This window comes from Globicephala melas, chromosome 1 (assembly GCF_963455315.2).
Source record: "Globicephala melas chromosome 1, mGloMel1.2, whole genome shotgun sequence".
NCBI classification, from domain to species: domain Eukaryota; kingdom Metazoa; phylum Chordata; class Mammalia; order Artiodactyla; family Delphinidae; genus Globicephala; species Globicephala melas.
The window spans coordinates 3,725,133-3,752,087 of NC_083314.1; the positions used below are offsets into that span (position 1 = coordinate 3,725,133).

At 38.1% G+C, this 26,955-nt stretch overlaps 1 protein-coding gene across 1 annotated transcript; it reads left to right on the forward strand.

Annotated features, from left to right (window-relative positions):
* Nucleotides 1-4,982: 4,982 nt before the first annotated feature.
* ATP6V1G3 (ATPase H+ transporting V1 subunit G3) lies at nt 4,983-26,738 on the forward strand. The gene is made up of 3 exons (XM_030844375.2): nt 4,983-5,064; nt 18,843-18,943; nt 26,565-26,738. Exons 1-3 carry the CDS (start codon nt 4,983-4,985, stop codon nt 26,736-26,738), a joined length of 357 nt encoding a protein of 118 aa, XP_030700235.1.
* Nucleotides 26,739-26,955: the final 217 nt, after the last annotated feature.

Consider the following 26,955-nt stretch of genomic DNA (forward strand, 5'->3'; position numbering starts at 1 on the left):
GCTACTTTTCACTATTATTCGGACTCAGGGACTAAACCAACGTGGGCAAAAGGAGGAAGGATCATATGATTAGCTGAAATATGCAGGGGATGGATGGATGGTGAGAGGAAGTCTGAGCAGAAATGAAACTTCAAACGAGAGAAACCAAAAAATATAGACTGAACGCTCACTAAATGTATAAGTTAGCTATTCAAAACTTTCGATGCTACATTTTTTTCAAGCTAAGTACAAGCAAAACTAAGAGGTATTTCACTGGAATCCAACATTCAACAGTGAAACATTTTCAAAGGGCACAGGTTTTGTTTCTAAGAGTTTGTCATTTATTGCAACTTCTTTTTTTGCATTCTGCACTAATAAAAAAGAAATATGAAAGTATTTAGAAAAGAGAATCAAAGAACAAAGACCTAAATCTACACTATACTAATTCTTACACTTCCTTTTTACAAAGTTACTAGGAGTGCTATGCCTTATTTCTCTACCTCATCTGAGAAACCAAATCACTTCTACTTTTTGGAATTTGTATAAAAATATATAACCTAAATATTCAATTTATTATTGAAAATAATAATAAATAAGCATAAAATAACATCATATATAATAAATAATATACATAATAATAAGTAATAGTATCAGTAAATTGTGTTTCTTATATGGTTACACATAGAAATCAACATGAACACAGAAACCAAAAATGATTCGTACCACTCAAATTAAAGAAAACTGTATTATTTGGTTTAATTTTTAGGTATAAAAGGAAATATAAAATAGAACAGAATAAACAGTAAGACCAGAACAAGTGGTCCCAAATAAATAGGATAGGAAGAACTCTAGTTGCCTAAAACGAGTATTTCTGAGGAGGAATTTTCACTAATTAAGGAAATCTAAATTAAGTCAAATCTCACTTTGTTTTGATATTTTTGTTTTCAAATGTTTGATCACCTAGCATTTTGTTTGATCCATATTTTGATCATGTTTTTATACAGAGGGAAATGCCAATTGATAGGCTTGTTTTCTGTTCATCTTTTTCATGAAGAAAAAAGAAATATGGAAGGAAATTGTTCCTGGGAAGAGAGAGGATTGGGGGGTGGGGTGGGAGGGAGATAGTTGACCTTGAGATGAGTTCAGTCCTTCCACTTAGGAGCCCCTGACCTTGGGGCTGCTTTTCAGGTTTTCTGAGCCACAGTTTCCTGACACTAGTCTTGCTTATTTTATAGGTGCCCCAGTCTCTTTACTGATTAAATCGATGTGATATGTGACAACAATACCCATTTCCAGGACAACCGGGAGAATCAAACGGGTGAATGTAAGGAAATATGCATTGGAATTGTGAAGTCTCAGACGCAGTTGTGTTGGTATTTTGCGGGTGAACAGAAAAAGAAATGCTTGTCCATTAATGCCTCAACAACACAAAATATTTAAAGAACAACTCAAATCTGGGTTATTAACAGATAAAATTTTTAAAGTATGATTATCCTCAAAATGTTAAATTTTATAAATGAAAAGTCACATCTGGAATTCGCTTTGATTTTAAAAGGGACTAACACAGTTACAGCAACCCATTAGTATGATAAAAATGAATCCCTTCCATTTATGATAAAGTTCAAATTCCCCTCCCAGGCTTCCGGCACTACCCACCCCCACTCTGCCCACTTCCCCTGCACTTTACCTTCCCAGTTGTTCTGCAGTTTAGATTGTAAACTCCTGTCCAGCATGGTTTTATTTCTACAGAAGATCCTGTTAATATACCATCAAATCTACACAAGTGTAGGCCTGTAGTTACTTTTTTTTTACCCAGAGCCCAGGCTGAGACGAGATCTTTCTCTGCTTATGGGTAGATTTTTCTATCCCTCCTTCTAAGTGGGACTGTGATCCTTTGAGAGTCAGGAAAAGACAAGATGGAATCATTCTAACTCCCCACTTTCAGTTACACTCAAAGCCCTTTTCTCCTGTGTAAGTGGACACCTCTTCCAATATTCCACTTTGCATCCTTTTGTCAAGAAGGATCGTGCAATGTTCTGTTGGTATTTCTGGTCCCGAGAAAGACTCCTCTATTAATTAAATGAAGAGAAGGAAAACTTCTGTCATAAAATTTAAAATTATGAGTGAGATCTTAAAGGAAGTATAATTACAATTTTCTGCCAAGGATATGTTCACTGTAAGTTACAGGTATTTTGAAAGTACCTGACAGTATTATTGTGTTAGTAGCATCTAACAATGGGTGATTCCTCTGTTCTGACTGAACATCTAGGTTATTCAAAACTTGTCATTACTACAAAATAAAGTTGCCATATGACCCAGCAATCCCACTCCTGGGCACATACCCAGACAAAACTATAATTCAAAAGGTACATGCATCCCTATGTTTATAGCAGCACTATTTATAATAGCCAAGACATGGAAGCTACATAAATGTCTATAGACAGAGGAATGGATAAAGAAGATGTGGTACGTGTATGCAATGGAATATTACTCAGCCATAATAAAGAATGAAGTAATGCCATTTGCAGCAATGTAGATGGACTTGGAGATGATCATACTAAGTGAAGTAAGTCAGAAAGAAAAAGACAAATACCATATGATTTCACCTATACGTGGAATCTAAAATATGACACAAATGAACTTCTCTATGAAGCAGAATCACAGACATAGAGGACAGACTTGTGGTTGCCAAAGAATGGGGGGATGGGTTTGGAGTTGGGATTAGCAGATGCAAACTATTATATAAGGGATGGATAAAAGGCAAAGTCCTACTGTATAGCACAGGGAACTATATTCAATATCCTGTGATAAACCATAATGGAAAAGAATATGAAAAAGAATATATATATATGTATAACCGAATCACTTTGCTGTACAGCAGAAACTAACACAATATTGTAGATCAACTATACTTCAATAAAAATTTTAAAAAGAAGTTATCATTATTGCTATCAGAGTTTACATACAGAATTCTGATAAGTGTTTGAGAACTTTGTAGACCAAAATTCAATCAGGGCATTGCTGAGTTCTGAGTGCTTGAATTTGTACAATTAGTCCCAGTGTAAATCACTGTTGAGCATCATTTTGTGTTAGTGGCAGGAAGTGGTGTTGAACACCTTTTGTATTTCACATAATACATATTTTCTGTACTAAGTGTCTGAAAGTAAAATGTTCCCCAAGTTGATTTAAAACACACACACACACATTAATATTATATTATTTAGGCAAACTGATTTGAATGAAAAAAAAAATGAAACACCCAGGAAAGGAGTCTTAGAATCAGGCCAGGAAGGTGTTTATTGTGGACCAGAGATGCCTTTGCTGGTGCGAATCTAGCTAAGTACCTTGTTCAAATGGTGACAAAGTCATACCTGTCCCTTCAAGCTTTTAGTATTTTTCTATGCTAGTGTAAAAAAATCATCTTTCTTACCTAATTCCTCTCCTGTAATCTCCCTCCAGAATCACCCTTTCTCTGTAATTCAAGATCTGATTCTCCTGAACTGGCCTCATTTGGTGCAATGCATTCAGGAGATAGTCAGTAAGCACTGTTGGTATAAAATTAAAGCAAGTTTCTTACAATGACCTCCACCTAACCATTCACTGAAATCACTGATGATCTCCATTCTCTCAGTTAGTAAAAAAGTACTAACTGATGCCTAAGACAGGCCAAACATGAAGCCAATGAATGAGTTTGCAGTTCGCCTTCAGTCTTCTGCTCTTACAATTGAAATCTGCGTTTAGCAAGAGCTGTGTTTGTTCACATATCTGTTTATCCCAGTTGGATTGTAATTATGCAATAAAAATTAAATTTTATAAAATGATTAAATATGAATGCAAAAAGAAAGAAAGTGCCCTTGTGAAAAAGAGCTTTTTTTTTTTTTTGGAAAGATTTGTACACATGATGTACACCTGGTGCTTTGATACAGGTATGGACGATGAGATATTTTTAAACTGTTAGGAGGAAACTAAAATCTTAAAAGATTTAGCTCTCAGAATGTATTCTACTTGTCTTTAAATTCATTCATCTATTGAAAGAAATGGTACCTGATATTTACAGATGAGGCAACAGAGGTGTCGTTTATGAAAGCAATAGTACATGACACTCCATTCTGCTGATTATAAAGCCTTGGCCATATGTCAAAAGATTAACTTTTCATTTCAGATAAAACTCTTAGATACGTGTGAATGATATTTTATGATCCTCTACTGTGATGAACGTTCCGATCTGTCCAATCACTAGTGGATTGAATCAAATCAAATATGATGGATTTCATTGGACTGTCTTAGGACAACCCCCAATGCAAGCACAAAGCAATTAACATAAAATGCATGTTTAGATGATTTTAATTTAAACTCAAAAACTTCAGTAATATTTCCCTTAATGCTGATTTAGTCACTGTACTAAGATCGAACTCTAGCAAACAGCGTTGCCACAGAACAGCACAAAGCCCCAAAGAATCCTTCTCTTTCCTATCACCTGAGGCCTAGGGAGAGAACAGAATAGATGTCTATCATAAACCCAGGAAATCCCCTTTCCTCCCAAAATGTTAATAAATTTGTCCTGAGGATATAATTGAATCACTAGAAACAAATAAAGACCTAAAACTAGAACTACCAGGACAAAGAACAAAGAAAGATCTTGTAACTTGAAAGAAAAATTCAGCAAATAAGTCAGTATTCCTAGGAGGGATAGGTTCGCTGATCTCCCTAAAGACCTCTTACTGACTCTTTGTAAGTAGATGCAACACCCATTTCACAGAAAAGAGCTAAAGTTGGCAGAAATAAGTTCTCAACTTCCTTGACTTAACTTGTTTTTCTGGATTCCACCCTTGGGCTCTCCTTGGAGTCCAGCTATCCTACTCACTCAGGCCATTTTGGAACCAACAGCTGTGCTTAGAACTCACTGTTGACACAACAATTTGAGCTATGTGGTGATTTCTCTAAGGATAAATAGATCCATCACTTCCCAGAGTCACAGAAGCCGCCTGGCTGGAGCCGCGGCCATGACCAGCCAGTCTCAAGGGATCCACCAGCTCCTCCAGGCAGAGAAAAGGGCCAAGGACAAGCTCGAGGAGGCTAAGAAGAGTAAGTCTCCATTCTGTCTGATTTGTGAGAGTTTTGTCACAAAAAGGGACGAGGGGGGGTGCAGTAGGATGAGCACGGATCTCAGGGGCAGGCAGACTCTGGTTAAATCCTGGTTCCGTGGGGCTTCCCTGGTGGCGCAGTGGTTGAGAATCTACCTGCTAATGCAGGGGACATGGGTTCAAGCCCTGGTCTGGGAGGATCCCACATGCCACGGAACAACTAGGCCCGTGAGCCACAACTACTGAGCCTGCGCGTCTGGAGCCTGTGCTCCGCAACAAGAGAGGCCGCGATAGTGAGAGGCCCGCGCACCGCGATGAAGAGTGGCCCCCCGTTTGCCACAACTAGAGAAAGCCCGCGCACAGAAACGAAGACCCAACACAGCAAAAATAAATTAATTAATTAATAAAACTCCTACCCCCAACATCTTCTTTAAAAAAAAAAAAAAAATCCTGGTTCCACCACACTCCCTGGTAGACCTTGGCCAGTTCATAGAAACTACCCAGTTGTCTGTCCCCCATCACTGTAGTGGGGATGGATTTTGCCAGTTCAGATCTTTTGGACAGGCTACCTGCTACGTGAAATGATAATGGACATTGAAGTTAGGGAGACACAGGCTCAAGCTTTGCCTCTGCAAGTTCCTTCACATTGCCCAGCCTCAGTGTCTCAATATTGTGACATGGTTCAGAGATAGACCACTGGGAATTCCCTGGCTGTCCAGTGGTTAGGACTTGGTGCTTTCATTGCCAGGGCTGGGTTCAATCCCTGGTTGGGGAACTAAGATCCCACAAGCCATGCAGTGTGGCCAAGAAAACAAAAAAAGAGAGAGATAGACAACTTCCAGATTGAATCTGCTTACTAAGGAGTGAATATAAGCAAGTGACTTAAGCTCTGTAAGCATCGGTTTCTGTTTCCATAAAATTGTGATCATAACAGTTAATGGCTCATTCTCCTCCCTCTCTGGATAGCTTTTAATTTCTAAGTTTTAAAAATATTTCCATTTTATTCTCATTTTCTAATACTCTTGCTATTTAGCCCTGCATCTACTGACTTAACAGGTAAGATGTTCTCAATAAACCTCAAGCCCCTTCCTGTTCTCCTTGATACTTACAACAACCATATGAATTAGGTATTACTATTATTTCCATTTCACGTATCTAGAAACTGAGTCCATAATTTGCCATGATATTTTTTTAAAAATAGAAAATATCATCCAAGCACCATGTTCAAAGCTTATCTTATTTACCCCTCACACAAATCTATTTTGCAAAAAGGGGAAAGTGATGCTTAGAGAAATTCTGCCCCTTTCCCAAGGTCGCACAGAGGGTAAATGGTAGAGACTGGATTTGGATGGGGTCTGATTACCCAGCCACGATCTTAACAACTGCATGGTACAAAACGTACATGATTTTTATAATGAATAAACTAAGATCACAGATCTGCAACGCAAATTCATGTTCCCTGGGCCAAGACCTCTGTTCTTCCCACTGTCTCATTTCCTATCACATGATGACTTAATCTATAGGAAGGTATGTCATTTACCTTCTCCCTAATCACATGCCCTGTCTCTGCAATTAAATTCAAAGCCCTGCGAGATAGGGATCATGTCTTAAAATCGTTGCTTATGTAAATAGTTGGATGCATGGAGTGATAGGAATCGGGTGATACTGGCAGAAGCTAGTTTCAGTGTATCGCATGAAATGCAGGCACAGGACATTATAATGTGAGAGAGGAAGTCGGGCTGAGGCACTGCTCTGTCCCCTGGGGTTTTCTACCGCAGGCAAAATCATTTTCCTTTCTTAAGATAAATTGATTTCCTGAACACTCAGCAAGGTGGGCACCAACAACAAAAAAGAAAAAGACCCCATGTGGAAGAGCTAGAAGAGAACAGGATGGCGAAAGATAATGAAAAAGAAAACTTTACCTAGTTCTCCATTTCTTTTTCTACAAGAAGCCATGCCAAGGATGGCAAAATGGTATGAATGCAGCGTAATTGTACAGGAAACAAAGCAGTCCAGTACCTTCCAGCTGAAACAGTGTAGAAAACTCCCTTATTTTTTATTCAGATTTCTTTACCACATTTAAAATATCCAGAACAGAAAACCAACCTATTTTAAGATGTGATCATTATGTTACCTTTATTTTCCATTATGGAAGAAGTGAAACAATGATAAAGCACATACAGGATCGATGTTATCAATAAACAGCAAGGTCCTACTCTACAGCACAGAGAACTATATTCAGTATCCTATAATAAACCATAATGGAAAAGAATATTTAAAAGAAGAATGTGTGTGTGTGTATATATATATATATCTGAATCACTTTGCTTATACAGCAGAAATTAACACAGCATTCTAAATCAACTATACTTCAATTAAAAAAATAAGTAAACAACAAATGAGAAGCCAAAAAAAGAAAAAAAAAAGAATCACTATTATTATAGGATCCAAATGATTTTTACCAACTACTTCTCCTTTTTCAACATCATTAGAGAAGTACTGTAAATCATACAAGTTTTTTGAAAGTGGGAACCAGTCAGAACAGTCTAAGTTCAGATTTCATAATAAAGATAAAAGCCAAACTTCTTTTCCTTTCCTCAAGTATGTATGCTGTCCTTGGGCAATCTTTCCTCAGAAGTCAGTACTAGAAAATCCATACTGTATTATTCGTATACAAAATGTTCATTTTGTTTGCCGGTCACTGAAAGTACTTGTGTACTTTTCTTTTTCTTCATCTTTGTTCTTAAATATTCAAGCAAATATCAGTCAGTAATAGTAAATACCCAGACCTTAAAAACATTTTGGAAAATATATTTCCAAATGTTATTTCAACCAATAACCTCTGCACTCAATTTTACAGAGAATGTCTCTCCTCTGCCTCAAACAGCTTTGAGAAGCATTTTCACTGGATAGAAGCTGTTTTCTTGCCTAGCTGTAACGGGGCATCATACTCACTTCTTAAGCACGCTAAGGCAACATAAAATAATACCTTTGCTACCTGGTATTTTGTAGCTTCTCTCATATTTCACTATGTTTTATTTCATTCATTTATTTAATTCAATAAGTACTTATCGGGCACCCACCATTTCCAAGCCGCTCTAATACATATGCTGATGAGTAGACCTAGACCTTTCCTTAAAGAATTCCCCAGTGACGTAAATATGTAAATGACATGAGAGGTACAGATAGCCATCATTTTTATAAACCCATATGTTTCACTTTATCTTTTTCCATAAAGAGATTTATTTGAAAATCTGACATAACGAAGGCAGAATAGAGATTCAGAATGAGAACCAACAGATCACAATAAGTGAACACCATTGTAGAAGGTCTAGAATCACCATCTCTTTCTTAAATCCATTTATTGGAAAGTCCCTCAGAAACGTACACATAGAGTCTCTGCTAGAAAGAGACTTGGGAATATTCATTTTAAACGGGAGAAAGAGAGGGAGAGAGAGAGAGAGAAAACACAGCAATTTACATGTTAATCCTTTTAGAAAAATATAAGATTAATAAGGTGGACATGTTTAATATTATGTTGCAAAAATATTGATTTATTCCATTAAGGAGGCTGCCTCAGATCCCGGTGAAGCTGTTACATAATCCAGTAGATGGTATAAATAAATGTTAAAAAAATAAAGGTTTTCCCTAAAGGGGTACAGATTAGGGGTTGGAGGCCCCGTTATATAAGGATCACAGGTCCCCACTTACCAGCTGCTGAGACAGATGAGGTTGTTTTTTGTTTTGTTTTGAAGGAGCGGGAGTGCGGAGTTGGGGGTGAGTGAACAGACTTAAAAAGTGAGGCAATAAAATAGAAAAAACATTGGCTTTTTCTTATGTTTCTTTTGCAAGTTATTGAGGATTTCTGAGTTTCAATTTTTTCTTTTCTAAAATATATAAATATCTTTTATATTTTTTAAAATATAAAAATATATAAGAATAATATATATATAATATTTATATTATATATTATGTTTATAATATTAAATATAAACATTATATTTTATATAAATATTTAATACGTATATGGCCAAATATTTTTAAGGTTCAGAAAATGATGCCTAAGGCAGTAGGGTACAAACTAACTAGTTATTGTTGTTTTTAACTTATACTATATATATTGTATGTTACTATAAGTAATAACAATAGAAGAATGAAATAGAAGAATAGAATACACAGTCTAATTTCATTCTTTTTTACAACTGCAGCTTCTGGGTCAATTTTTCTTGTAATAGGGGAGACTGGGTCTGCTTCTAGATGTTTGCCTCTATTCACTGATTATGGATTCCATTGTATTTTTTAGTTAAGATCCTTACCTACATTTCATTTGAAGAACTCAGATATTTGCCTCTATTCACCGATTATGCATTCCTTTGTATTTATTAGTTAAGACCTTCACCTAAATTTTTATTTGAGACACTGTTTGGTTGAATTCAGATGGAATCACAGTAGGTTGACACTATTTTAAATAATCTTACTTGAAGTTAATACCTTTTGCCTAAAAGTTGTTCATCAATCAAAGCATCAAAGTGGGTGTGTTGGCCAAAGACAAACTAAATACATTTTTGCAACAGAACTGGGACCTATCCTGGAGCCCAGGTTTGGGGACTTGAACTGCATCTTTGATCAGAATTAGAATAGAAATTCAAGGTACCATTATCAACAGGAGGAATAAGGACTTGTGTTTCTTTGGAATATGATTTTTTACTTTAAGTTATGACCTTTTATGAGAGCAGTGTTTATTTCACTTATACCACTGCAATCTTGGAAAGGGACACACCCACAGGGGTTGCAACCAGACAGTGTGGGCTGAGCCTCCAACTGGCTGGGTGGCACCGGGCAGGTCGTCTCTTAGGATCCCGATGCCTTGACCTTCTTAGCCTCAAACTGGAGGAACAGTATCTACCTCGTGGAGTTGATGTCATAATCAACTGAGCGAATGCTTATAAAGGACTTAAAACGCCCATTGGTACCCAGAAGGGGCTGCACGAGAATTAGCTATGAGTATTCTTCCGCTACTTAATAACGAGGATTCTGAGTTCAGCTGAGTTCCCCTGACCTCCTCAGCATCTTTGATGAAGTCCCCATTGAATTATACTTTAGTGCAAAATAAATAATTGAAATATTTCTACTTCTTCCTTAGATAACGCATCAGGGAATACAATAGTGCAGATCTGTCTGGCTCTCTAGGAGACCTACCAACGATAGTTTTGTAAATCAGCATTTGTAATTGTTTGTTTCCCAGTGTACAGATATTCCAAGTTTATTTAAACAAGCACCTTGATTTCATCAATTTTCACTATGCAAGTGTGTGTTCTGATTCATGAAGATACGCCTTCTACTGAACTAATAAAATAAAAATTGTTACAGTAAAAATTCATGGCCCTGTTTTGTATGTTTTGTAGGCTTGTAAATGCTTCCTTTTTCTTTATAGCCCACAGACTAATGGGGTATTTGTAGGTATGTTGGGCTTTCATTTCTTTGAGTGGGTCATGTTAAAATAATAACCACACGACATTTTCATCTCTTAATAACATTTGGTCATATTTTTTTTAACAAGGAAAGAACAAGTAAAAGAAAAAGCAAAGTAATTACAAGGAGGTAGAGTAATGAAAGGAGAGATGAAGATAGGCACCAAAAGAGAGGAGCTTCTTTGTTTCCTTGGCAAATTCACTTTTTCCAATGTTTGTAGTAGGTGAACCAAATAAAAGCATTCTTCAAACCAGGTTGGTTATATCATAATATTAACAACCCCCCAGAGCCAAGAAAGCTTTTTCCTTTTTTTTTTTCTATGTGGTAGAGCAGAATAAAAATGTTATCAGCAACAGATAGAAATCTCCAAGCATTCCTCAAGTGCACTTTGTGTTTATACCAAATCAAGGTGACCTCTGCTCCGTTTATGCTTTTTTGTTTTCACTTGTATACCTACTGTTTGTACCACACTCAAGTATCTGATTTGGTTTCCAAAGCTCAACTAACATTGTTGCTCTGATTCTCTAAGCCACTCTATTATCTTCCTCGGGCCACTGTAACCAATCACCACACACAGGGTGGCTTACGACATCAGAAATGTATTAACCTCCAGCTCTGGTGGCCAGAAGTCCAGACACAAGGTGCTGGCGGGGCTGCTTCCTCCTGGAGACCCTCAGGGAGAATCTATCCCGTGCCTCTCTCCTAACCTCTGCTGATCTCCGGCAATCCTTGGCTTTCCTTGGCCTGGAGCCGCATCCTTCTAATCTCTGCCTCTGTAATCACAAGGTCTTCTTCCCTGTGTGTCTACTCTGTGCCCCTATGCTTCTGTCTCCAGATCTGCCTCTCCTTAGAAGGGCACCAGTCATCAGACATAGGGCCCATCTCAATCCAGCATGACCTCATTTTTGTTTTGTTTTGTTTTGTTTTTTTGCAGTACACGGGCCTCTCACTGTTGTGGCCTCTCCTGTTGTGGAGCACAGGCTCCGGACGTGCAGGCTCAGCGGCCATGGCTCACAGGCCCAGCCGCTCCGCGGCATGTGGGATCTTCCCGGACCGGGGCACGAACCCGTGTCCCCTACATCGGCAGGTGGACTCTCAACCACTGCGCCACCAGGGAAGCCCTAGCATGACCTCATTTTAACTTGATTACATCTGCGAAGACCTTCTTTCCAAGTAAGGTCACATTCACAGGTACCAGATGTAAACATATTTTGAAGGACACAATCCAACATCCTCTAATTGTCAGATTCACTTGGCTGTCCTGAGTCCTTACCTTCTTAGTCTGTTTTTGTTAGTGAAAACGTCTCAAAGAAGTTGCCTGTATTGCCTGTGTCTGCATTTTTTTAAACTCCATTTTCTCCTGAACCCATTCTAATCAGATGTTTGTCCCTCCAACTCCACCAAAGCCCCCCTTGTCAAGACCAGCAAAGTTGCTAAATCCAATTAATTAACTATCTCAGTCCCAACTGAATTCCTCTTTCATCTCTGAAACTCTTCCCTCACTGGACTATGCAGCCCTGCTCTCATGCTTGGCTTTTTCTCATCTTCCCAATCTCTACGGTTGGGGGCCCAGGTGGGACTTGCTCTCTTCTGTATCCACAGATACTTCCTAAGTGATTACATCTAATTCCATGACTTTAAATCCTGGCTCCGGGTTGATGATTCCCAAAATTAATATTTCCAGCCTGAATTGCTTCCCTGATCTCCAAATTTATATAAACATCAGCCTTCTCCCCACACCACTAGATGTTTAATGGCCATCTCAATTAAACTGCTTTCTTGACTCTGCCCCCAAATAAAATGATGGAGCCAGCATTGACTCATCTATCTCTGTTTCTCCATCAACTCTGTCTTCAAAGTATATAGAACTTCTTGTCAATTCCACTGCTGCTTTACTATTTCTAATCATCATTAACACTTGTCTGACCTATTGCAATAGATTTCAAATCGATCTTCCTGCTTCTCCCTAGCCCTTACAATCTATTTTCACCACACTAGCCAAAGAAATCCTTTCTTGTATTATTTTTTTTCTTTTTTCTTTTCTGGTCACTATGTGCAGCATGTGAGATCTTAGTTCCCTGACCAGGGATCGAACCTGTGCCCCCTGCATTGGAAGCTTAGAGTCTTAACCATTGGACCACCAGGGAAGTCCCAAGAAATCCTTTTAAACCAGAAGTAGTATAATGCCACATTGCGGCTAAAAACCCTTCATGGCTTTAGCACCTCAGGGATCCCAGTCTTTTATCAACCCCAAGAGATCTCCGTGACCTGGTCCCACTGCTGCCTCTCTGATATCATTTCCTAACATTCAACCATTCTGCTCTCTTTGACCTGTGACCCAGCCAGGCGGATGCTTTTACAGTTCCTTGAACCTGTCAAATACCCTTCCCCCTCAGGGTCTTTGCCTCTGCTGTTCCCTCTGCCTGGAATGCTCTTCCCTTTCAGGCATTTGCATGGCTAGTTGTTTCATTCCTTGAAGTCTCTGCTCATATACCCCGTCCTCTGAAAGGCTTGCCCTATCTGTGTCAGCACCCACTGCTGTCTCTCTGTCCCTTAGGCGCCTTGATTCCCCTGCACAGTGTTCATCATCCCTGCCGTATCATATCCTTACTACCTGTTTCCTATCTCTGCTTCCCCCTCTTACATTCAGAGCTCCACAAGAGCAGAAATTTTGTCTGTTGTGGTTTTCACTGCTGTATCAACAGACCTAGAAGAGTGGGGGACATAGTAGATAGACAGGAGTATTGGTTGGTTAGATGTCTCTTATTTCCACTTCATGGAATGTGTGTTGGCCACCTCCTCCTTGCACAGTTCTGTCCTCTCTCTTGGTTTCCCCTACTTCTCTGATGACTACTCTCAGATCCTCCTGAGGTTCCTCTTCCTTTCCTCATCCCCCAATGTTGGTGATCCCTAGGTTGAGACCTTAGCCCTCTTTTCTTCTCATTCCACACCCCCGCCCCCACCCCGTCCCCTGGCGTTGATTTCAGTGCAAACCCGCTGCTAGGACTAGTACACGCACAAACTCAGATGACTAACAAGCAAATCTCTGTCTCCATTTTAGACCTTTCTCCTGAATTCCAAAGATGTCTGTCCAGCCGCCCTCTGGATATACCCACGTAGGTGTCCTCAGGGAAGCCTACAGAGGCTTCTTTTTTGGTGACATCCTAGGGACCTTTCCTCCAGCTCATGCTTTACTCGCTGCCTTCCTTCTTAGCAAAAGGGTCCCAGGAATTGGAATCTGTTTTCCTAACAATGATTAGAAATTGTTGCATATTCTTACAATCACTTCATATACGATTTTAAAAATCCTTCCAATGACCCTTTGCAGTAGATTCTTAAATCTGTTTTATAGATGAGAATACTCAGGTTCAGAAACTCTAGATAACTGGCTTAAGGTTACAAAGCTTCTAACATCTTATTGTATCAGTGTCTACTGTATCATTCTGATTTCCTTCGGAAATGATCAATGTCATCTTGTCTTCCCACCAGAACACGTTCCAGAACCAGTTTAGCCATACAACCAACAGAGTGTCTCAAGGACCCATCAGCATCTTGGGACAGTCCCTTGGCCTCCTCTAGCCAAGAAACCAGGCAGGATGCAGCTGTGGGCCTTGCCCTCTGTCCCCACATAGAGTTCAAGTGTAACCTGCCCAATTTCTTAGTCCTTTCCCCACAAATCACCTAAAAATCAATCCAATCATCTTTCTCTCCTACTTTTCCTCCCACAAAACATCCTATGGAATAGATCCCAATAATGGCTTGTTGAATGTAGGACATTTCTGTGTAACAAACCAAATGTCTAAAAATGAGTGACTTCAGAGATGGAGAACAGACTTGTGGTTGCCAAGGGGGAGGAGGGTTGGGGGAAGGATGGATTTGGAGTTTGGGATTAGCAGATGCAAACTATCATATAGAGGATGGATAAACCACAAGGTCCTACTGTATAGCAAGGGGAACTGTATTCAGTATCCTGTGATAAACCATAATGAAAAAGAATATGAAAAAAGGAATGTATCTATATGTATAACTGAATCATTTTGCTCTACAGCCGAAATTAACACAACATTGTAAATCAGCTATACTTCAATAAAATAAATTTAATAAAATAAGGGAATTCCCTGGTAGTCCAATTTTCCCAAAAATATCTCAGAAAAGATAGTCTTGTATTTTTTCTAATCTCAAAAGTAGACAATTCATTCCCATTTCTGTCCTGGCTAAGTCTATTCAGCTTAACGTTTCCTCCTCAAAAGTCTTCCCTGACCTTCCCTAGCAGCCTTTTCTGAGCCCCTTACTCTACATGTGTGGGTCTGTTTGTATTTTTCACTTCCTCTGTTACCAGAAGATGCAACATGACTCTTGGGATGAAGGGGAAGCACAGGCTCTAGAATTTTCATAGTAGAAGTTTCCATAAATGTTGTCATCTTTAACTGTCACAAAACAAATAGAACCAAGATTTCTGTTTCATTGCTTTCACAGTTGATTTTGTGTATCCTTCACAATTTTATGCATTTTCTAATTTTCCTCTTGGACGTTGAAGCAGCATGTACATGTTTCCAAAATACACCATATTGGGACTTCTCTGGCTGTCCAATGGTTAAGACTGTGCTCCCAATGCAAGGGGTGAGGGTTGGATCCCTGATTGGTTACGGAACTAAGACCCTGCATGCCTCGCATCGCAGCCAAAAAAACAAAAATACACCATATGTACCTCAGCTAGAGGCAAGGACCATATCATATATTTTTCTGGCTCTAGCCCTGTGCATAATAAGTAGTATTGAGTGTAGTAATAAGTGTAATAAGTAATAAGTAGTAATAAGTGTTCAATAAATATTGAATGAATAATGGATGAATAAATGAAAACCATCCTTTCCTGCACCACCCTGAAGCACCTGATTTAGCAGTATTTAAAATCGTGACGTGTGAGATTACCACATTCTCTAAAACAAAAGTTAGAGCATTCAGCCTAATAAGCCTGTGTGATCTTGGAGGAAATTTGGGACAAAAATTTGACTGTTGTATTTAAAATCTGTCATAGGGTCGCCCTTGTGTTTGATAGAGAAAGTATTGAGAAATAAGAAAATGAACCCCTTTTGGTTCACAGCAGCCATGTTTTTAATGCTTAAGAAGAAAGAGGTGTAATTTTTTATGCTTTTTTTAAAAATTTTTATTTTATATTGGAGGATAGTTGATTAACAGTGATGTGTTAGTTACAGGTGTACAGCAGAGTGATTGAGTTATGCATATACATATATCCATTCTTTTTCAAATTCTTTTCCCATTTAGGTTATTACAGAGTATTGAGCAGAGTGCCCTGTGCTATACAGTAGGTCCTTGTTGGTTATCTATTTAAAATAGAGCAGTGTGTACATGCCAATCTCAAACTCCCAATCTATCCCTCGACACCCCGACACGTTGCCCCTGGTAACCATAAGTTCATTCTCTAAGACTGTGTTTCTGTTTTGTAAATAAGTTCATTTGTATCATTTTTTTTTAGATCCCGCATATAAGCAATATCAAATGGTATCTGTCTTTCCGGAAGAGGTGTAATTTAAAAATTTGGAAATCTCCCGCAGAGACGGAGAAGCCAGCTAGAGGTTAATACAAGTGGATGTGATGCATGCATTTTGCCTCACCTCCAGCGAGACAGTCAGCGTGAGGCTCTAGTTTCTTGCCCTGGATGAAATCAGGTGGAAGATATGCAAGCTCTCACAGGCGGCAGCTGCCCAGTCCTTCCAGAAAATTGCTGTGCTAGCAGCGACTTCCCTGTGGCTCTCCTCTTTAACTGAATGAGAACCAGCGGGTGACTGGTGCCACGAGGAGGGGCTCAGACACACTCTGAGCTTGTCACTGCACGATGGAGCTAATATGCAGCCTCTTAAGTGGAGTACTGGATTCTTCCCGGAGGCAGGGCACATGGAGATTTTCTTCTTTCTGTTATTATTTTTATGTGCTAGAGTCGAGACTTTGAAACCAGTATATTTAACATAATTTGCAATTAAGGTGGGAAGTCAAGATGTTTTATGGGGTTGAATGATAAAATCGTATCCTACAACCCATCATTATGTATCCTAGAACCCATTATAACTAAGAAAATGTTAATACGTCTTAAACGTATTTTTGTCCTAATGTGAATGATAAGCCGTGATAAGAAAGTAGGCTGGGGATCCAGCAACAGCTTTCCTTGCCAACATATCTAATTGTTCTGCGGATAGCATGTGTTTGGTTGCCACAAAATGGTTAGAACTATCGAGAATAAAGAAATCTGTATATGCAAAATGGTAAGGAGCATTAATTAGGTGGGAAAAAGGTAAGCATTGCTGTGAATGTTCCATTAAGCCTCAAGCATCAGAAGACCATTAATTTATATGAGACCTTGGATTTTACAGAGAGTGTAGACAGATTCTGTTCTGAATGAGCTCAGCTCAGTCCCATTCAAGGGTAATACATATTCAAAGAGACACATCTCAATTTATAACTCAGCGACTCTCTTTATCCCATCTATATACAGTGACTAGCAAAGCAATTCATACGCAGCAGGGAGAGACATTTAGACACCATCTACACTCAAATACAACAAAGGTACAGAGAGACAAAACGATGTAAAAGCCTGTATCTAGATTGACACATAGATAAAAGTTTAAGATTTTTTTAATGCTACTTAAAGAGAACACATTTATTTATTTATTTATTCATTCATTATTTTTATTGAAGTATAGTTGATTTACAATGTTGTGTTAGTTTCAGGTGTACAGCAAAGTGATTCCGTTATTTATATATATATATATATATCTGTGTGTATATATATATATATCTCTGTATATATATATATCTGTGTGTGTATATATATATATATATATATATTCTTTTTCAGATTATTTTCCCTTACAGGTTATTACAAAATATTCAATATAGTTTCCCATGCTATATAGTCCTTGCTGGTTATCTATTTTATCTAATTTACGTTTATATATAGTACTGTGTATATGTTAATCTCAAACTCCTAATTTATCCCTCTTCCCCCCTTTCCCCTTTGGTAACCATAAGTTTGTTTCCTATGTCTGAAAATACACTTATTTAGTTCAAAGTCTACACCATGTAACAAATCCTTGACAACGATGAAAAACAAAAGCTTGAGACCTTATCAGAGAGAAGAAACTATGTTAAATGGGCAAAAGAATAAAGGCATTTAAAATAAAGAGACGATAGATTCTGAGACAAATTAATTTTAATACAGTTGAGAATTTCTTTAAAGTTTTAATGATCACAAAGCATTAGTATCTGAAGGTGGTGAGTGGTGAGTGCCTAGCAGCGATGACTATTACTCTATAACCCCCCAAACTTATTCTGGTTGTCAAAAAAAGTCATGTGCTCACCTAATGATCTCCACCGCTTTGTGTTTGTCTGAAACTTTCATCTGCATTGCTGTCTGCTGGCTTAAGGCTTACACCTTTGCTCTTAATAAAAGAAAAGACAGCTACTTAACTAAATCTCATAACCATTAAAAACGGTTGGTTTTACAATCACTTTCAAGTCCCCCTCAGAGAAAGCTACTACAAAAAGTATCTACTTTGATGTGCTCTGGGGCTTAATCAGACTTTCTAGAGTCAACAAATGGCAAGGAAAAAACCCAATAAAATGCTTTAAAAAATTGTTAGTTGGTTTGATAGAGTCTGAGCTGCATGTTTGTGCATTTGGAGATCTGCCAGTATTCAATAGAATCCAGTTGGTATGGACTGAAGGATTCCTGGCAGCAAATCAGGACAGAAAGTCTGACCAAATAATGTCTTTTTGACTCAGTGACAGCTAAAATCTGTTCTCTGGCTGGTACTGCTGTGAGTAAATGGGCAGATATTTTATTGAAACATGGAGGTGTGAAAGAATGTTGTCATTTCCATGTTCTAAAGAATCCAATTGAAAAAACCAGGAATTTTTCAACATCTATCATTTTTTAATGCAGGATGTCATTCTAGAAAAAAAAAAAAGCGTCAAAAAATAATGTAAGAGGGCTTCCCTGGTGACGCAGTGGTTGAGAGTCCGCCTGCCGATGCAGGGGACATGGGTTCGTGCCCCGGTCGCGGAAGATCCCACATGCCGCGGAGCAGATGGGCCCGTGAGCCATGACCACTGGGCCTGCGCGTCCGGAGCCTGTGTTCCGCAACGGGAGAGGCCACAAGAGGCCCGCGTATCGCAATAATAATAATAATAGTAATAATGTAAGACCTCACCCATATTTTTAAAAATCAAGTTGTAAATTCCAGATGGGTTGAAAAGAAATAGTGCTCCTTCTATGCCACTGTTAATTTTCAGGAAAAGCCAAGCGTTTGCGTCAAGCCAAGGAGGAAGCAATGGCAGAAATTGACCAGTACAGAATGCAGAGAGATCAGGAATTTCGACAGAAACACGCTAAGGTAAGTAAGAAAGTCAGCACTGATTTTTTTGCAGCATAGACTATAAGGTATGAATATTCATTAATAATGATATTAATCCTCATAAGGTGTCATGCACACTACCAGGAGAGAAAAATATCCTGGATGGAGCGAATATAGTTCAACCAAGGCTGAATATCAAGCAAAATCTTAAACGTTACAGAATTACTGATTTTACATTTTCACTTCCAAGGCGTTTTGATTTGTCATAGAAAGTGTCAATCTATAGTTATTGTCTAACACATTGTAGATTAAAAATCGTATTCTCAAATATACAAGTGGATGGAATTGGTTAAAGTATTATTCCTACGACAGATTCTTTTTTTTAATTAATTAATGTATTTATTCATTTATTTTTGGCTGCGTTGGGTCTTCGTTGCTGCACGTGGGCTTTCTCTAGTTGAGGCGAGCGGAAGCTACTCTTCACTGTGGTGCGCAGGCTTCACATTGTGGTGGCTTCTCTTGTTGCGGAGCATGGGCTCTAGGCGCGTGGGCTTCAGTAGTTGTGGTCTGCCAATGCAGGGGGCACCGGTTGGAGTCCTGCTCTGGGAAGATCCCACATGCTGCGGAGCAACTAAGCCCGTGCTCCACAACTACTGAGCCTGCACTCTAGAGCCCCCGAGCCACAACTACAACAGATTATTGACTAACACATTTTAGAAAGAAAGAAACATCAGAGAACATTTTGGTTGCTGTTGTCTGTGAACGTTTACTAATAGAATCAATAAAAAGTGTTGCACAATGTTCTACAATGAACTTGTTAGGCCAAATTTCCTTTGGTGGATTCAAGATTTAGGAATGACCCAAGTACATGTTGTTATCTATTGCTGAAAAGTCTTCTGGTATTTCCTTATGATTTCCTTTTCAACAGGCTGGCTTCATTCAACAAATCTTTTAGGAAAATATAAAGAAATGCTTTTTCCTACACTAGCACTTAAAAAAATATCTACAGTTTACAGTAAAAAAGATACATAAGTAGCGAGAGAGAGGCATGGACATATATACACTACCAAACGTAAGGTAGATAGTTAGTGGGAAGCAGCCGCATAGCATAGGGGGATCAGCTCGGTGCTTTGTGACCACCTATAGGGGTGGGATAGGGAGGGTGGGAGGGAGACGCAAGAGGGAGGAGATATGGGAACATATGTATATGTATAACTGATTCACTTTGTTATAAAGCAGAAACTAACACACCATTGTAAAGCAATTATACTCCAATAAAGATGTGTGTGTGTATATATATATATATATATATATGCGCGCATGAATTTTTCAGAGCTGATTGCAATATGGCTTAAATTCCATGTGCCATAACTAAAGTTTATATATTTTCTTTTTGCCTCAGCAAAAATACAAATAAAGCTCTGTGCAGAAGCCTGACATTGCAAGATGAACTACAAGCAGTTTGTAAATCTTTCTGTTTACAGCTTTGATTTTAGTGGCAGTAGGTGCGGAGCCCAGGTGGGATCGGGTAAATTGGATTACACGGTAGGAAAAACTTCTCCAATGGGCTGTTTCTTAAAATAAAAAGCCATTTCTAGAACAAAGTGGACCACTCAGCGAAAATAAATTCTTCTTATCGATATTTGGAAAAAGGAATCATAAAGTCCCAAGTCCACACATGCATATACGCGCTCTATGATTGGCCCTTGGCTATCTCTCTAAACTGTCAGCTCTGAAAATGTCATGCACTTACCTTTTACTCTGAACCGCAGATATTTTTTAAATGTTAGGGTAGGAAACAGCATTGCTTTATATTTTCATGAAAGATTTATGGAATGAAGCCAGCTAATTGAAAAGGAAATCATCAGGAAATACCAGAAGACTTTTCAGCAATAGACAACAATATCTACTTTGGTCATTTGTAACATTTTTTTACTACTTTTGTCCCTACTTGTTCTGTTCTCGCCATATGTCTCCCTGTTTTATCCCAGAAGAACTAAACAGGCTGCTGCCACAGGGCCTTTGCCTATGCTCTATCCATTCCAAGGATCTTCTTCTTTTACACACATTCATCTCTCCTTGATCTCTGTTTAGTTGTTAGCTCTTCTTCCTGATCACCTTATCTAAAATTGTGTCTCTCATAAAAAAAGAAAGTAAGTACCCATTGTACTCATAGCATTTATCACTACTGGATATATTATATATTTACATAGTTTGCTTATTGTTTATCTTTCCTTCTGGACTATAAGCACCAAAATGCAGGTTCTTTGTTTTGTTCTCTGTTGCTTTCCTTGACATTGGTATGGAGTCTGCTCCACAGTCAGTATCCAATAAGTATCAAGTAAGAGTGAATAACTAAACATCCCTTCCATGCCTTTATCTTTCCTACTGAGTTCTGTCATAACCATGCCATATTAGGACCTGAAAAAATAATCATTCTTCACACCAATCAGCTCTTTTGATCCTGTGTTGGATATTTCTAATATATACATTTTTAAGTAATTACAAAACTGACCATCATTTTAGAAAGTGGCTGGGTTTAACCTCTTGAAATATTATTTCTCCAGAAGAATCTCCTAAAATGTAAAACTGGTTCAGGATATTTGTTCTCTGCATCAGAGAATAATTAAAATTCCTCATTACTCTCATAATTAGAGCTCTAAGCCAATCTTACAGCTAGTTGATCAAAAGCTTACATAAAACGTTCAGCATGTTTAAGCCTCTGCTACCTCAAGCATATTGTCAACCATGAGCACAGATCTTCTTTCCTGGCGTGACCTCCATATGTCAGACACAGAGCTATTCCAGTTAAAGCTCATCATCATTAACCCAGGGCATGTGGGAGGTCTGGGAGGAGACCCAAGAAACCAGTTTTCTGCCTGCTGTGGGGATTGCTCCTTGATGCTACTTTTTTGGTTGCTTTTTAGCTCTTGTTCATGTCTGGGTTTTTCCAACTCCCCTGACTTGTCAATAGAAGCAAGCATCCCAATGTGGGCTGTATATCAACGAATATTTTTAGAACAAAGATTTACTGATCCCTTGCTTATTTACTTATTCCTTGTTTCACTTTATCCCTTGCTAGAATTTCATACCACTCCGCAATGAAAAAGACCAAACTAAAAATATAGGCAACAGCTTGGGGCCTCTAAAAATGATGCCATGCTGAGTGAGAGAAGGCCGTCATTTACACTGTTTGATTTCATTTTTATTGGATATGAAGTATATACTGTGTGATTCCATTTATACGATATTCTCAAAAAGACAAAACTATAGTGATGGAGTTACTGCAACCATCCTGTAGAACTTTGGAAAAGTCCTACAAAATAACATCTTCTACCGAAGAAGATAAAAAGAAATCTGGACTACTACAGTGGAAAAATGAAATCTACTGTTAATGCAAGTAGAAGTTAGATGCACCATTCATGTAAACCAAAGACCTGAAAATGGTTGCCCTGGGCATATTGAAGATTTTTGTCTTTAATCTTTCTTCCTAAATTCATATCATGAAAACATTTTTGTTTCCTTGAAGCAACCACAAATTGAGAACGCAAAACTGTGTGTGGGACCTGAACCTCTGATTACCCTTAAACTGGAACATGTAAACAACTCAAAAAGAAACTTATTGAATGCTGAAAGATTTCACCAACACCATCGGTCATTAAGCTGTAAAGCTATACACATCAGTCTCAACACTGAAGGTTTGAAAATACACGTAGAGAAGTCTTTAAATTGTACCCTTCGACCAAATGTACCACTAGTTGTCACTTAATTATCAACTTCTAATTTATACAGTGTCCCAAATATTCAAGCAGCAGGCTTTGGCCAAGAAGAACAGTAGAACAGGTAATAAGTTCTCTGTAACACCTGGTGATCTGCTCATTCTATTCTGTTCAACAAATATGTATTGAGCATCTACTATGTGCCTGGCAACATTTGAGGCAGTTATAACTCATCAATGGACGAGATGACACTTATCCCTCACCTTGTGGAGCTTACATTCATTCATTTAAACTCCTACATGCCTTAAAGTAGCACTGTCTTCAGATACAAATGCAATTCTTCCCAAGGAAGACCATTTAAAGTGGTGTATGGTGAGGCATGCTATCGTACCATCTAGGAAACAGTGCAGAAACTCAAATTATTGCAGGTCAAATAAACTCAGAAATAATGTCATATAATTATGCAGGATGAGACATAGGAGTATGGGTTGTTGACAAGGGTATTCCAATGTTTCTGAAAGTTTAAGATGGATTATACAAATTTTAAAGTACAAGCAACACAGTGAGAAATCATAATAATCATTACTAACATTTACTGATTATTTGCTCAGTGCTAAGCTTCTGTGCTAAACACCGTCTTCATAATAAATATCTTCAGAAAATTATCATGTTGCCTTAACAAATCACCTTAAGAATATAACTAATACTAGTGGCTGTCATCTGCCGCCCTAGACCTGCACTGCCAAAAATGATGGTAATTCTCATGTAGATACCAAGCACTTGAAATGTAGCTAGTCCAAATTAAGACATTCTATAAAGGTAAAATACATACCAGACTACAAAGACTTAGTATGACAAACAATAATGCAATAATATTACACTGTATATTAAAAGAGTAGTATGATTATATTGGGTTAAATAAAAATATTATTCAAGTTAATTTTACCAATTTTTTTAAATACAACTCTAGAAAATTTAAAATTACTTACATGGCTCACTTTGGGGCTATTGCATTTCTGTTGGACAGCACCACTTTGCATTCATGAATCCGGCTGAATTTTTAAAACGATCGCATCAAATGGGTGATGTTATCCCCATTTAAAAAATAAAGAGCCTAAGGTTGAGAGAGTAGCATTGACATATATACACTACCATGTGTAAAACAAATCGGTAGTGGGAAGCTCTTGTATAGCACAGGGAGCTCAGCTCGGGGCTCTGTGATGACCTAGATGGCTGGGATGGGGGTGGTGGGAGGGAGGTTTAAGAGGGAGAGGATATATGTATACCTATAGCTGATTCATTTTGTGGTACAGCGGAAACTAACACATCATTGTTAAGCAAATACACTCCAATAAAAATAAAGAGCCTAAGGTTGAGATGAACTTTTCCAAAGTCCTTTAGGACAGTTGCAATAACTTAGCCTAATAATAACTATTTTTAACACTACTCCAAAGAAAAGTAGATAATAGTTTCATAACTGTGTGTCTTTTAAATTTTTCACCACTTAAGACATTGAATTTAGAAACAATAATTTTTTTTTTTTTGAGTTTGGTAGACTCTATCAAACTCAAAAAAAAAATCCAATATTGGATTTAGAGGAAAAATTTTATTCTGGTAGAACTAATTTTGGTAAGTAGTTCTCTTCTATTTTTCAGTATCTTCATAGCAAAGGAAATTTCGTCCACATGTCTGTGCTTCTTGTATACTCACTTATCAAAATGTTATTTTATAAAAGTTATTTGATGTCTTAGAAGCTATATCACCCCAAAATGACTTTCTTTGAACTAGGAGGCCCCAATTGCCTGGACTATAAACAGAAAAGAACTTGAACCTGATCACCTCAATTGCATTTGATTTCAAGTTTGGGACCCAGAAAGATCATGTGGATTCTAGAATTTAGAATAGCCTTCTTTACCTTGAAGTAAAAAAATCAACCATTAGTGAGGTCTCTTGGACTAAATTAAATGCATACTTTCCATAAACACTCATGGAAGAGAAAAACCAGCTGTGTTGCCTTCACAATGTCCTGTTCAAGAAAGGCTGAGTTTACAAAGGAGATAAAATTAGGAGTTGTCTGCTTGCTTTAGCAAAGGATAACCTTACAAAGGGTTTCTCTGCAGAATCCCTTTAAACTGGTAACTCCCCTGGTAAAATTATATTTCAGTCATATCATTACTCGACAGAGAGGCTAAGAGATAGAGGAGGTACTGGGAAATACTGGGAATCACTGCCCATGAAAGACCAATCAGAAAGATAAGTTAAACAGAACTCTAAAATTACAATGGAACTAGATGGACGAGTACAGATCTTCCTCAGCTTATGGTGGGGTTACCTCCTGATAAACCCATGGTAGGTTGAAACTATCAAAGTCGAAAATGCATTGAATACACCTAATCTACCCATATCATAGCTTAGCCCAGCCTGCCTTAAACGTGATTGGAACACTGTCGTTAGCCTACAGTTAGGCAAAGTCATCTAACACAGCTGATCTTGTAATAAAGTGTTGAATATCTCATGTAACTGATTGAATACAGTACCGAAAGTGAAAAACCAAATGGTTGTTTGGGTACAGAATGGGTGTGAGTATAAGGGTTGTTGACCCTTGAGATCACTGGGCCCACTGGGAACTGTGGCCTCCACTGCTCAGCAACACAAGAGAGTATCGTATAGAATATCACTAGCCCTGGAAAAGATCAAAATTCAAAGTACAGTTTCTACTGAATTTGTATCACTTTCACACCATCAAAAAATTGTAACTCGAGCCATAAAAATTAGGGACCAAATGTCTGTATATCCCAATTTATACCAAAATTTTCAAGATTATATCTAATACCTAAAAAAAGGTACACCTGTGCATGTGAAAGTATTTTATTGAGCATACTGTGGCTGTATCTTTCTAAAAAAAAAAAAAAAAAAAAGGGCTTCCCTGGTGGCGCAGTGGTTGAGAGTCCGCCTGCCGATGCAGGGAACACGGGTTCGTGCCCCGGTCCGGGAAGATCCCACATGCCGCAGAGCGGATGGGCCCGTGAGCCATGGCCGCTGAACCTGCGCATCCGGAGCCTGTGCTCCGCAGCGGGAGAGGCCACAACAGTGAGAGACCCGCGTACCGCAAAATAAAAAAAAAAGATTTAATGAGTTCAGATAATGTATTTTAAAAATTGACAAACCAGGTATTTGCTCTTTAAAGACCAGCAAAATGGGTTTAATGATGTCTTTCAACTTTATTTTCCAGACTTTTAATACAGAAAGTAAGCAATAGGTAAGATACAGGAATTCAATGGAAACTATTATAAATATCAATACATGAAAAAATTTCTGAGCATGGTATAATGACTGTGAACTTGCATTCAATTTGTACTGTGTGAAGGTCAATTTAGAAGTAGAAGTCACCTGTTGTGGCCAGCTTCCTTTTTTTTTCAATAGTTGATTTACAATATAGTTTCAGGTGCACAGCATAGTGATTCAGGTTTGACTTTTTTTTGCAGATAATATTCTTTTAGAAAAGTGTATCCATCCCACTCATAATACTGGTGATCTTACCCATTCTCTGAAAAATTCTGGAAAAATAATGCATAATGTAAATGACAAACAAGCCAAAATGAATTTAACTTACAAAACAATTAATTTTTTTAATAGATCTTTATTGGAGTATAATTGCTTCACAATACCGTGTTAGTTTCTGTTGTACGCCAAAGTGAATCAGCCATATGCATACATATGTCCCCATATCCCCTCCCTCTTGATCCTCCCTCCCATCCTCCCTATCCCACCCCTCTAGGTGGTCACAAAGCACCAAGCTGATCTCCCTGTGCTATGCTTCTCCTTCCCACCAGCCAACTATTTTACATTCCGTAGTGTATATATGTTGATGCTACTCTTACAAAACAACTAAATTTTAATATGATGTATAATGTAGTGAATTGTCTGTTTTATTTTGGCAGATAATGGGCTCTCAGAGTAACATCTCGGAAGAAATAGAAGCGCAAACGCTAGAGAAGATAAAAGAACTGAATGGAAGCTACAACAAGTCCATGGAAAGTGTGATCAACCAGCTTTTGAGCATCGTCTGTGACGTGAAACCAGAAATCCACGCAAACTACAGAATTGCCAACTAAATGTGCACCCCATTGTTCAATAAACGGTGTCTGCATGCCCCCTGGTTGCTTATGGTTTCATGTTTATATTAAGAGATTTGAACTGTACATCTTATATTTACTAGACATCTACAGATTATAATGTGACATAATTCATACATGAATACTGAATTTAAAAGCAAACCAACAAAAAAGTTGTTACAGCTTTCCTGGTAATAGCTATGACCTTGTATTTTAA